Consider the following 13,943-nt stretch of genomic DNA (forward strand, 5'->3'; position numbering starts at 1 on the left):
GCTGCTATGAGGTCTCCATACAGCCTTCTCTTCTCCAGGCTGAACAGCCCCAACTTTCTTAGCCTGTCTTCATACAGGAGGTGCTCCAGTCCCCTGATCATCCTCGTGGCCCTCCTCTGGACTTGTTCTAACAGTTCCATGTCCTTTTTATGTTGAGGACACCAGAACTGCACACAATACTCCAAGTGTGGTCTCAGGAGAGCAGAGTAGAGGGGCCGGATCACCTCTTTGACCTGCTGGTCACTTTCCTTTTGATGCAGCCCGGAATACGGTTGGCTTTCTGGGCTGCAAGTGCACACTGAAGCTGGCTCAAGTTCATTTTCTTATTGACCCACACCCCTAAGTCCTTCTCCACAGGGCTGCTCTCAATCTCTTCTCTGCCCAACCTGTAGCTGTGCCTGGGATTGCTCTGACCCAGGTGTAGGACCTTGCACTTGTCATGGTTAAACTTCATAAGGTTGGCATCAGCCCACTTCACAAGCTTGTCAAGGTCCCTCTGGATGGCATTCCCTCCAGTGTATCAACTGAACCACACAGCTTGGTGTCATTGGCAAACTTGCTGAGGGTGCACTCAATCCCACTGTCCATGTCACTGACAAAGATGTTGAACAAGACCAGTCCCAACACCGATCCCTGAGGGACACCACTCGTTACTCGTCTCCAGCTGGACATTGAGCCATTGACCACAACCCTTTGTGTGTGGCCATCCAGCCAGTGCTTCATCCACCGAGTGGTCCACCTATCAAATTGATGTCTCTCCAATTTAGAGACAAGGATGTCGTGTGGGACAGTGTCAAACGCTTTGCATAAGTCCAGGTAGATGACGTCAACTGCTCCACCCCATCCATCATTTCCATAGCCCCATCATAGAAGGCCACCAAATTGGTCAGGAAGGATTTGCCCTTAGTGAAGCCATGCTGGCTGTCACCAAGCACCTTGTTGTTTTTCATGTGCCCTAGCATGCCTTCCAGAAGAATCTGCTCCAAGATTTTGCCAGGCACAGAGGTTAGACTGACTGGTCTGTAATTCCCCGTGTCATCCATTTTCCCCTTCTTGAAAATGGGGGTTATATTTCCTCTCCTACAGTGGGTCCAAGGTCTAGATTTTCACAGTCCCTGAGTCCGTCTTCCAAGACTTGAGTGGTGTGGTCAGAACCTTTGCCAGTGAAGACCGAGGCAAAGAAGCCATTCAGAACCTCGGCCTTCTCCAAATCCTGTGTAGCCAGTTCTCCCAAAAGCTTCTGGAGAAGGCCTACATTGTCCCTAGTCTGTCTTTTAGCTGCTACATACCTATAAAATCCCTTCCTGTTATCTTTCACATTCCTAGCCAAGTTTAGCTCTAACTGGGCCTTAGCTTTCCTAACCCAGTCCCTAGCTTCCTGGACAACATCCCTGTATTAATCCCAGGCCACCTGTCCTTGCCTTTTATAAGCCTCTTTTTTCCCCTCAAAGTTTCCTGAGCATCCCCCTGTCCATCCAAGGAGGCCTCCTGCTTCTCCTGCTGCACTTCATTCTAGTGGGGATGCAACACTCCTGAGCTTGTAGCAGGTGATCCTTGAATATTAACCAAGAGTCTTGGCCCCCCCTGCCCTCTAGAGGTTTATGGTTTATGAAATGTGGTTTCTTTGCTGAGTTGGATGTCTACCTGTTTGGTGCTGCAGTGAAAGCAGCCATCCTGAGTTATCCATTCTCTGGTTCTCAAGAACAAAAGGGGTGAGCTATAAAAGCTTTCACAGTGATTTTATTTAAGAAGACCAGACTAAAGAGAGTCTGTAGAATCAAAGGGAGAGAGCTAAGCATCCTGCCATTTCTGGGTGGGAAACTAGTGTCTGTCAGTAGTATTCTACAGCTGATCATGTGATTACAAGACATACGCAGCATAGCCTGTGACTTAAACAAATAACTGTTTAATTTGAGCCACATGGCTAAAGGCTGAAAGAGAAAAAGACCCACCTGTACTATATATCATGCAATCATTAGATGCAAGATAACAGTAAAGTAAAAAAAAACCCAACAGGTTACTATGTTTATGGCAGCATTTTAGTGGAATTTTTTGTTTCAGAGGTTTATAATTCCTAATTGATTATTAAACCTCAGCACTGTAAACCATGGCTTCTCTCCTTTCCTGGTCAGACTTGCAGGAAGACATTTGTACTCCAGTTTCCATTCACCTGTGGCTTTGATCTCCGTGGGCTTTGTTTGTTGTTGGTGTAGTAGTGACACAATGCTGAAGTGCAGGCATGATTCCTCTCTTCTGAGTTTCCTTCTATCTGATGCAGTTACTTCTGGTAGGTTTGTGAGTGTTGCCAGGGAAACAGGTGTGGATGTTTGATGTGCTATAGTGTGCTTGTGTGTTTCTGTTGATGTCTTGCTCAGTGGAACATCAGCTTTTCTCAAAAACAGAGCTTGTGCTGCTGTGATTGCCATTACTATTAAAGTGAGGGGGTTTTGCTGGTTTGTCTAATGAGAAATATAGACTTGGTGAAAGCAAAAAAAGTTGTCAACTTTATCATCACTTTGAGGCTGGACAAATGCAATGCAATGTCTAGAGTACTAAACATTAAATGGCATATCAACTCTAACGTTGGTGATAAGGTTTTAAAAGGATGATGTGTCATTAATTGCTAGCTGAACTAACTTTCACCTCTGTGAAATATGTATAGAGTAATAATGTAAATCTTTACTTTAAAGCTATTGAAAATAATACTGTACACTAAAGGATATCTACTGTGTTCATAAGCGTAGACTGTCATTGACATATGCTAACAAAAGACCAGAGATTTAAATAACTCTAACTTGGCCTGTTCAGCTGGGTGACATTAAATATTCACTTGTTAAGTGGATATATGTTTCTGGTTGGTGGCTTCGGTGTAGAATAAATTAGGTGTTACATGTTTGTCTCACTCACTGAGGATGATATTCTTCTCTTTGCCTTTTGTATTTGTTAGCATAGTTCTAGGGCTTGATGTTCATCTCCTATAAGCTTTTTTTTTTGTGTTGCTAGGGTCTTGTTGTCAAGTTGACAGAGTAGTAAAATGAGTAGAAACCAAGCTATAAGCAAGGGAGTGTGACTAGGGAGATAGGCTCTTCGGTTCAGTTTCCACGAGTTGTTGTAACTAGTCTGTTGGGAACTCTAGGGAAAACCTTTAGCAACTTGGCCAGTTTACAATCACCTGCAGACCTGTCTTGAGATCCCTGCAGTACTTTGATCATTAAACACCTTCATGTGTGTTCTTTCACTGCCTGTTTAAGTCAGTGTTTATCTTCTTGCATCCCGTTCCTCTCTTGCCTTTCATGCCTATGCAGGTGCACCTCAGAGATCCTGTGCAGCCCCTCTTCCTCTGTAGGAAGGCAAGAGCTTCCAGGTCCATGCTGTCCTCAGCCTTTCTTTTTGGGACCTGTGAGAGGAAAAGGTCATAGCACCTCTTTCACTCTAAATTCTCTGGTTCCAAGATTTCCTTTCTCATGGTAATAGACCTAGGAGCTGGAGTTCCTCTGGTCTATATCTACAGTCAGCACATAGTCCAGGAAACACTTTACTGTTCTCCTGGCTAGAGAGATGTTGAGGAGCTGGGCTATGAGGTCTGCATTTGTGAGCATATTTGGGTTCTGGTGTTTCTCCCTCCTGTCCCCTACTGCTTTCACTTCCTTCAACATATCTGGCACAGTACAGCTGCTTCTGTCAGCAGGAAAAATATTTATGGCATTTTATCTGTGACATTCCCTGGTGGTCAGGATTAACTGGAGTTTAATATAATCCTGAAGCCATGGTCCTAATGTATGAGCTACTTGTCACCATCTCAAGAGGCTTTGCGTTTCCTTGGTGTGCTTGCATAATTTTACTCACAAATGGTATAGCATTATGAACTTAATACCTTATTCAGTATTTGTAGTTGTAAGCTGTTGATTTTATCTTTAGAGTGCTCAAACTGTGTGAATAAGCAGGTTTGTGGTTGAACTGTAGTTTTTGTGCAACCTGTTTCTTCGGTGTTCAGATCTGATACAGTGAGCATACAGCAAGACAGGTCTCAGCATTCATGTAATTACCCATTGAAAGTGAGGTATTAGCAACTGACAGGGAGGTGAAGCATGTTAAAAATACTTTGTCAGAGTTGGGACTTGGGAGGTTTGTTTCCCAGCACTGTTCTATGTGTTCTGGGTGGCATTTGGTTCTTTGTGATTAGGACTTGAAGAACTCCCCTGTCTTGCATGGCAGTGAGAATAAATACATTAAAGAGTTTTAGAGGCTCAGATTATCAGATTCAGTAATTAAGCTTACAAAGATTACTTTTAGGTGCTCAGAAGATTAAAATACGATTAGATTGAATAATGTCATTTCATGTTTATGATAAAGCTCCTCATGTTGGTTGATGATGATGGGTCCTGACTGTATTGGTAATTAGCCTTGCTTACTCCAAGGGTTTATTGCTTATCCCTTAATATTGTGTATGTGTTTGTGCTGCTTCTTTCTGCATGGAGTTACTAAACCTAATTTAGGGTTATGCTTTAAAGCTACATGTGAGTAGCTGCTAAGCTTTTCATTTATGGCTGCCACTTAAGCTCTTGTTTTCTGAGATTGCTCCTGACTTCCTATTTGCTTCAATTTCCAAACCTGGAGACTGATATACTCTCTCTAAATATTTGTGTAGTTGGGACCTGAGAGTCAGTTGAGCTACAGTTGAGCTACAGTGGCTCAGATTTTTTGGGTGTGTGCAACTGTGGAGATCATGAGTTGGATTTGATGTGAAAGAAAAAAAAATGGGTAAGGCATAAAGTCTGCTTTTCTCTTATGAACTTTAAACTGACCTGTGGGCTTGTTCACATCTTAAACTAGGATTTTGGATTCACAAGAGTACTTTTTTTTTAAATTATTATTTATTTTACTGAAACTCCAGTTGGCCATTAAAATGCTCTCATAAAGGAGAAACGAGAAAACAACCCACCCACATGCTTCTCTGAGGTGTCTATGGAAACAGGAGCAGCATGAGTGAGCAAGTGGAAGGACACAAATAAGAGGAGGGTGCTGCTGAAGGAGCTGTCAGGGGCTTTGCTTACATAACTCCACGTGCAGGAAACTTGTTGTTCAGCATCTAAAAATAAAATCTCATCTGCTTTGTCACTAGCTTTAATACTCGTTCAGAATTTCCAGGCGGAAGGTGTCAGAGGAACGGAGGCAACTTCCTTGTCAAATATGTATATTGCTAACTACACTTAAGAAGTTTTAAATAAAATACTGCTACATTGTCATAGTTTAACCTAAACATGTTAACCATCTCATGACATCTGCACAAGTTTATTATGAACTGATCAAGAATTCATCTGGTATTGTGATGCTTTGCTTTCCAGAATACTGTACAAGCTTCTCAGGTTTAGACACGTGTTGCAGAAGGGGACTAATCTTTTATTATTTGTTCTGAGTGAGTAATTCCAATACAAGCACTAGTTCAGACACAGCAACTTTTGAAGTTACCTCCCACATATATAACTTCTCCCCCACTCCAGGTGATTTTTGTGCCCAACATGAGGGTTGACTCTTTTCCAAATCTCTTCCCTGCAAACACTTGGTGTTTCAGTATGCTGCCTGGATGCATACAGATGGCTCTGTGGGAGGAATCAATACAAATGTGCTCAGACACAAAGACCATATTGCAAATGCAAGTCAAATTTGGGATCTACCAGCCTTTCAGAGTAGCCTTCAGACCTGGCATGTTTTTCAAGCTCATCAGTAATTTAGTGGTACCCTTCAGTAATGCTGGAATTACAGTCAGCAGTATAGCTTCTCTCAATTTTAGATGCGGTTTTCACATGTTGAGCATTTGTGAACTTCTGTTTTGTGTAACACCTAGTTGACTTCCAGGCTGTGTCTCAGAAGTGAAGTAATCTTTCAAAGGACCTTGAATTCCTATGACACATCAGTTCTCACTTCGTGTCAGTATGGCTTTTTATAAAGCAATTTGTATTGATGTACTGTGGTTTTGAGCCATGTGTAGCAAAGGTCATTACTATAATCATACTCAAGGCAGATCTTGTCAAGATTTGTTACTTTGCAGTAAAAGAGATACCCACAAGTGTGTCTATTAACAGCCTTTGTCTTTAACATGATATACAATACAGAAATGCTTGCAAGAATAGCTGTGATATTGAGAATATACTGAATGAGGCTTTTATTTTATTTGCATGCCACTTGGATTTGTGTAATGCTATTACTTGAAAAAAAAAAGTCCTTCTAATTGGGAATAAATAGGAGTTTAATAAGGGAAAGGACCACCTGAGCCATTGTGTTTGCTTACCCAGGAACAGACATTTAAACTGTGGGTGACTGCATCTACCCTAGGCATTGCAACACTATTTTTTCCCCCTTTTGTAACATGTGTGATAAATGAGTAATTCACGAGTGAGGATCAGAACATACAGCAAAAGCTAGTGGAAAATGTGTACAAGTAACAAATTACCATAGTAAATAGATGTGTCCCTTAGTAATTCTTTGAAAGGAAGGATAGGGTGTGATCCTCTCAGGATTATAATATCTAATATGCTTGTGGTGCCCATGAGAATTGAGAATCTGGAGGAACCGGATAGACAGCGATCCCAAGGGAGAGGCTGCTCTGCCAGTGCCCATTAAAGCAGCTGCTGCTGTGCAGGAAGAGAGCTCAGCTGCTGGCTGTGCTCCCTAGTAAAACAGCCTGCTGCCGAAGGTGGGAGTTCTACCCCTGTGCCCATACCCGAGCATTAGCACACAGGTACTTCTCTTGCGTGTGTGTATTCATGCACAACCTTCCAAATCCGTATATTGCCTAAGCCAACTGACTTTAACCAGACCCAAGGAATTTGCTGCAGGCTTTGGAAATGCCTGGATGTAAATGGGCTAAAATTGCTTCTGTTTCAATGATAAGAATTACTTCAAACCAAACAGGATCAGTGAATTTAAAGCTGCGGTGCTGACAGTAACTCTGAGAAACGAGTAGGTAAATAGGTGTTTAGTATTGTATTCAAATATATCTTGGCTAAGGAGCAATTTTACATAGCAGCACAAATCAGTTTAAACTTTGACCTCTTCCCTCTAAAGCAAGTGGCAGTTTTGTTTTCTTTTTTAACCTTGAATATATTTCATAATAATGCTGTGCACGGAATTAGGTATCTTGCATGCATTAGTGGTGTTTGGCAGTGATCTTGCCTGTTGCAGGGAGGCACACATTCCTCTGGTAAAATCTTAGCAACAAAGGAGCTGATGAAAAAAATTCCTGCTAACTTGCATGTGGCCAGGATTTCACCCTTGATCTGTAGGCGGAATGCAAAAAACGTTGCCTCCGAAGCCCCAGATGTGGTTATTGGTTACAGCACACTGTGTTCTCCTCCCTCAGCACGCTGTCCTCTGTAACACATTGGATGTGTAGAACTGGGGAGAACCTTCTTTATTCTCATGGAAGGTTGGGGTTGGGTTGTTTTTTGTTTTTGTTTTTTTCACATTGGAAAAATAAATTGTTTTGGAGCTTGATAATTACCAGGAGTAGCTTAGAAACAGGAAGGAAATGGCTGTATCATTTGTGAAACATTTCAAAGTACAAAAAGAAGCCAACCACGTAACTGCTTTGGAGTGAAGCCAAGAGTTTTTCAGTGCTTTCTATGGGGGAAAAATGGAGAACACCCACCCCAAAATAGCCAGCAATCAAATGGTCAGGGAACATGTGTGGGCTGAAGCAGTCAGTCTTTGGCTTTGAACTGAGAAACACATCTGATGAACAGATTAGTGTGCCCCCCACCTCCTTCACCCTGGAAGAACCCTTCATCGGACAATCCTCAGACAGTTGAACTAGGAGTCAACATTTTGTTAACCACCAAGCAGCTAACCCTATGTGTAAAGAGTAACTTTACAGGAACCCATTCAGAGATAAAATTGTTGTAAGTTGTAACTCATTATCCAGACACAAGCCACATGGCCAGTTCTCAGCTCTTCTCTAAGTCCATCATTGCTGATCTCTGAAGCCTAGTGATTTTCTGTGTTCCAGTTTGTGCCCACTAAGGAATTTCATGAAAGTACAATATTAGCCATGGCTGTTGATCTAGTCCTTGACTGACTATTAAAATTTTTTCTTAACTTGGCTGTTTCTTTTTTTAGAGCATCAGAGATGGAGGCAGGCTCCTTTCATTATGTATTGATCTGCTTTTTCGCGTTCTTTCCTGTGCTGCTAATGTGATCTTTAATGAATAAGCCTAAAGTGACTTCTGTTTCATTTTTCTATGTGACAGAATTTCAGATGCCAGGTTAGTTTATTTGCTTTGACACTGTTATTTGCATCCTTTTTATCTTGACTTATAAAAAGCTTATAAAATATGCATGGTGGAGACAAAATAGATTCGGATGACAATTGGTGAATGAAAGTCAAGATTTATGTCTGGAATGAGAATACTTGTATGAGCATTTGTAGCTCCAGGAAGAGGATTATAGAGGACAGCTCTTTTCAGTCATGGTGAATATACATACACACTGCACAGGGCAAGTCCATCTGTGTACATAGTTAAAAGTTTTCCTTGTGGCCTCCTTTGAAGACTGTGGCATAAAGTCCTCTTGGGTCTGCCTTGCAGTCATTCTTTTTCATAGTGTAGAATAAATGTGATGATCTTTTCTTATGGACTGATTTGGTTTTAAGAGTAAGAAGGGCTGGATTATTCTTTTAATTAACTTTCAGAACAGGCAAAGAAGGGTGGATGAAAGTTGCCTCTATTATCTGGCTGGGTAAATAGTAGTAAGTGCCCTAGTAAGTCACTCCCCTGTTTAGTGCTTGAGGGCAATACACAGAAATCCTTTCATTGATTCAATTTAACAGAAGATCTAAAGGCAAAAGAATAATTTGAAAATTTATGGGAATGTGTAATAGCTCAGGTTAATATTGCATTTTCCTGCAGTAAAGTGAAAAAATTTGGAGGTAAAGTAACCCTTAACATTTTCCTTTAGACTTTAAATTTTGTTCTCTTCAAGGTTTAAGGCAGACTCCTACCTTAATATAGTGAGTTTTGTTAAAGAAAACCGTCTGGTGATAGCTTCAAGCTAGATGATCTTTTGAGGTCCTTTCCAACCCTTGGGATTCTGTGATTCTGTATGATGCCTCCAAACAGGGACATGTCTTCAGACAGTACAGTTACTTTGATACATAACTGACAATATACTAGTGATTTAAGGCAAATTGTCTTGTGTGTTTATTTTTCGTGTTTATTGTGGCTTACACTATTTTGATAGCTTTGTGCTTGGCTTGTTGCACTCTGGTTTATATGCTGGGCCCTGTAGCAGATATAGGAGACATAGGTGTTCAAAATGTCTTGGCTGGCAGCTGTCCTGTGTCCAGCACTGACCTGCCTGTGTCCATGCTCCTAATCTGTCCGCAGAGTGAGTAGCCAGCATCATATTTAGATTGTGTTCTTGCCAACACAGGTTTGAAATCCATCTGCTCCAGGGAAGCTTGCCACCCTTAAGTAGCTTCCAAAACTGTTGTAAGGATGAAGGATCCGTAGTCTGGATACTATGCAGTGTGAGCTAAATAATTTGCAGGGGTTTCTCGGAAAGATAATCTAGCCCAGTTCCTGTCATATAGCCAAAGAGAAACATGCTGACTCTGTTTGAAACAGGGTGGGGTTCTTTACAGAGAGAAAGAGTGCTGTTTCTGCAAGAATTATATACCCACCCTGCTCCTAACATCACGTCTGGAAGTCAGAGTGTATTAGCAAGGAGCTTTGTGCATTTTAAGTAGACAGTTTATCCTACTATCAGTATAATTTTGGAATGAACGTTATCTTAAACACATGTATTTATTGATGGCTAGAGCAAAATGTTTCTGTTGCTCTTAAGATTTGTTGCTGATCTCAGTGAAAATCCTTTTTTCACTTGACCATGGGTGCAATAAAATTTCAAGTGATTCAGTGAAATTGCAGGCTCATGTTAGAGTTAGGATGTGCGTATATGATTCAGAACTGCCTTGCAATTGATTAAAGAAATTGAGTTTTAAAGCACCATAATGAAGGATACAAATAGCCTTTTTGGCTTTGCTGTGTGACCAGAAACAACTTTCAGGAAGGGATGTTTAAACTGATGTGTAATAACAGCAAGTCTGCTGCTTGGTACTAAGCAAAGCTTCCATGTCATCAAGAAATTCTGGAGCCAGTGAAGCTTCAATGTTTGTCGTAGTTCTAATGCATGGTTGTTAAAACTATATATCATGCTCTCAGTCATACTAGATGAACAAACATGAATCGTTGTAACTATAGGAGGCAATAGTAAGGTGAGCTAAAAGGAAATGTCTATGGGAACGCCTGTACATGTGAAGGTAATACATGATGACATACTACTACCTGTACTTTCCCAAGTTGCATTTCCAGTTATCTGTCTGCAGGGATATTAAAATTGGATATCAGTGATATGTGTATAAACAAAGCACTCTGATTTTTAGAAGTAATGAAGACCCTAGCCGCACATTGGTGTGTTAGTTGTTTTTAAAATCTAAAATGAGACTCATGGATTTTAACCTTTCTTTTCATAGTGCTAAGAATTAGCAATATATGTTAATATTATCTTTGCCATGCTTTCCTCTTTCAACCAAAAATTACATCTTTGTATATAACCTTATGTTTTTATTCATTTTAGACAAGCTCTATATGGGACCAGGGCAACTGTACCATGATCTGCAGAACCTTTTGCATGACTTGACCGTAGTTGGTCAAATTAGTCAATTAATAGGCAGCCTTAAAGGAAACTATCAGGTAATAAACAAAGCTGGATTTATTTTTCAAATCTGTTCCTGTTGTAAAGTACCGTAATTGTCTCTCCCTAGGAGCTGTGTGAGGCATTTTTTAGTTCTTTCTGTAGAGTGTAATAATTTTTATCTCTAGTAATTCATTTACTTTAAACTATTTAGTGTTATGAGTAGATTATAGCTGTCTTTCTAATCTTGTTTTTCTTTTCTGTTTTTAAATGTAAGTGGATACTACAAGTGTCTGCGTTTGCTCAGTAGCTGATAAGCTTATATGGGAACACAATTACATTTTGATCTTATGAAATTGGATTCTTGCAGTTAGACAAGGTAGTAGAAGGATGGTTATTTGGAGAGAGCTCTTGATTCCCATCTGAGCTCATAATCCTAGCTGTTGGGGGGAGCTGTTTTTAAAACTGAGCACAAATCACAGAAATATGAAAAGGATTCTTAAGGGAACTTCAAAAGTAATTTGCTTTGGTTTTCTTCACATTCCTTTTATTTAGCTTATATTCTGGCAAGTGAATGCAATAATTTAGCAGTGAATTTCAGAATAAGTTCTCCACAGTCTGAAGACTTAAAAATAAAAATATATATATGTATATGTTTTTTTGCCCTTTGTTTTAGTTGTATGCTTAGGCACAAATTTTAACTCTTACCTGCCGCCATAGGCTGTAAGTATATGTGTGTGAATATGTATATGAAAGCTGAGTTTCTCTTGGGATATCTTGTCTTCAGAATCAAGGGCATTAATAACACAAAGTTTTGTGAAAATATGTACTGTGAAGGAAGTTTATGGAAACAGTACCTTTGGACAAAATTTCACAAGTATGTGAAGGTAAATTCAGCTGCATTTTTGGGAATATGTACAGCAGAGATACAGTAAGATGTCACCCATTAAGATACACAAAACCTTTCTGCCTGTATTTCTAGTCAGAGCCAACTATGTTTTGAAAACTTAAAATTCAGTCAATGTTTCCAGGTAGAAATGTTTTATCGATGATTAGATACAAGATAATTAGAGCAGTTTGGTTGAGGAATGAGGTCAGCTTCCCTATTTCTGAAAAAGACCTCAATTTTCACAAAATTCTGACTATGGAAAATTTGTGTACTTTTGCGTATGAATACCTGTTACTATTGATGCTTTAAGTGTCACCCAGGTGTGCTTTTGCCTTCTGTGACCAAACACTTAGCTTGCTTATTAACTCAGGATATTATTTCAGCATCGTGTTTAAACAGATTCCAGCTGCACAGACAGCTTTCGTGATGGCTCTGTAAGCATTTCGGATCAAAGATTTGAACAGAAACATTGGCAGTATGATTTGTAGATGTTTTAATGAGATTTTCTTTAGAAACAGGATTTGTGGGTTTTGTATAATTCACTGAAATGAAGTAAAAGTGTTGTATGTATACCTGATGCAAATTTACATAATGTGAAAAATGTTTGGGAATGTCATCTGTGTATCATGAAGCTGAGCAATGTGAGACTGAATCACCAGATCAGATATGTTGGAATTCTTTTACAGATATTTTTGAAATGTGTTTTTCCAAAATGGCTAAATTTTCCATGATTAAAATGTGGATTGAGGCCCAGGTGCCGGAAGTTGTTTGTTATAGGCAGATATCACCTTAGCCTGTTGGAACTAGGCCAGTAGGCTGGCATTGAATCTTAGCTGTTTTAATTTTTCAGAATTTAAACCAATCTGTAGCCCATGACTGGACCTCAGGTTTACAGAAACTGATTTTGAAAAAAGAAGATGAAATCAGAGCGGCAGATCGCTGTAGAATTCAGCTGCAACTCCCAGGAAAACAAGACAAGTCAGTAGTAATCTTGATTACGAAACTTGCTAAATGGGCTTATGTATTAGACATAGAAGCACCAGGGAGGATTTAGGAATCTTTAGTTTTACCCCTTTTCTGTCTCCACAGTTAGCATCTGACTTCTGCTGTCATGCCACAGTGCTGGGAACTTGCATGTTCCAGGGTAGCGTTGTAGTTTTCTGTTCCTCAACCCCGCATTCCAGGTGCAGGAAGAGAACAGCTGTGACAGTGACATCTCATAAGCAACACCCACTGTTATATTCTTTCACCAAGGGGCTGTTCTTCTTGTAGCATGTCATGTAAAGTACAGGAAGATGGGTGTATAGCATATCATAGCCTGAATGCTTATATCAGAGCTGTGCCTTTGTCTAAGTATTAGAAAATAATGGAACTTCATCTTACTCAGTGTTTCTAACCTTGACTGAATCCCATACTCAATGTGTTTACAGTGGCTTTTTTTGTTTTTTTACTGTGTTGCAGGTCTGGGCGGCCCACTTTCTTTACAGCTGTGTTCAATACATTTACCCCTGCCATCAAACAGTCCTGGATCAACAACTTACAAATGGCTAAACTGGCCCTTGGTAATTCTTAGTTGCTTAAATTTCCTATCAAGTTTAGGAAGCTCTCAGTGTGCAGTGTAGGGTTTGTTTATTTGGGGTTTTTTATTTTTTCTTTTATTTTTTTAGAAAAATTACTTTGAGAAAAATTTATCTGCAGATAATAAAATTGCAATACAGTGAATAGTAGTGATTGTGTATCACTACAAAGTAATGATGTTGTAGGTAGGATGGGGGTTATGAAGGAATAGAATTTCTATAGTACTTCAATAATGTGGTAATCATTATTAGCTATTATATCTCAAAAAGAAAGAGATGCCCTATAGGACAGATAGGTGTGGAAGTTATTCTGTTATAAACTTATTTCTTCAGATCTTACAAAATTTATAAACTCGGAACTTCAGGTTCACATTTCTGAGTTCTAGCTCAATGATTTTAGCTAGTAAAGCCAATAGGTTCATTTGATTAGCTTTCTGAACATGAAATAAGGTCATAGGTGTAGTTCTAATATAATGCAATACTTCTGTAGTTGTATATGTAGAACTCGAGGGTTTTTTTGGTGGGGAGTTTTTCTTTTTTTAACATAAATTTGTAGTCTTCACTAGAAGGATTGTCACAAATATGATCTAAATGGGAGCAATAAAGAATGTGCTGTCCTGTGATATTATTAGTTCCCTGTGTTTGCACAGAGGGCATAGATTTCCAAAGATACTTGGAATTTTGAATATCTAAGTTGAGAAACATTAAAGATATGCACTTTCTAGAAAGCGAGGTTCACCAGCACATCCTCAGAATACAGTGTGATATGGTACTTTAATGGTATCTCA

At 39.7% G+C, this 13,943-nt stretch overlaps 1 protein-coding gene across 2 annotated transcripts in view; it reads left to right on the forward strand.

The window, feature by feature from the left end:
- Positions 1 to 13,943, forward strand: part of ARHGEF10 (Rho guanine nucleotide exchange factor 10) — a 110,834-nt gene that overhangs the window by 62,713 nt on the left and 34,178 nt on the right. For both annotated transcript variants that reach the window (XM_034060674.1, XM_034060675.1), the window contains 3 exons: positions 10,633 to 10,748; positions 12,429 to 12,556; positions 13,040 to 13,140. In XM_034060674.1, coding sequence (XP_033916565.1) covers positions 10,633 to 10,748; positions 12,429 to 12,556; positions 13,040 to 13,140 — 345 coding nt within the window. The remainder of the gene's footprint in view (positions 1 to 10,632; positions 10,749 to 12,428; positions 12,557 to 13,039; positions 13,141 to 13,943) is intronic.

This window comes from Melopsittacus undulatus, chromosome 3 (assembly GCF_012275295.1).
Source record: "Melopsittacus undulatus isolate bMelUnd1 chromosome 3, bMelUnd1.mat.Z, whole genome shotgun sequence".
Classification (NCBI taxonomy): domain Eukaryota; kingdom Metazoa; phylum Chordata; class Aves; order Psittaciformes; family Psittaculidae; genus Melopsittacus; species Melopsittacus undulatus.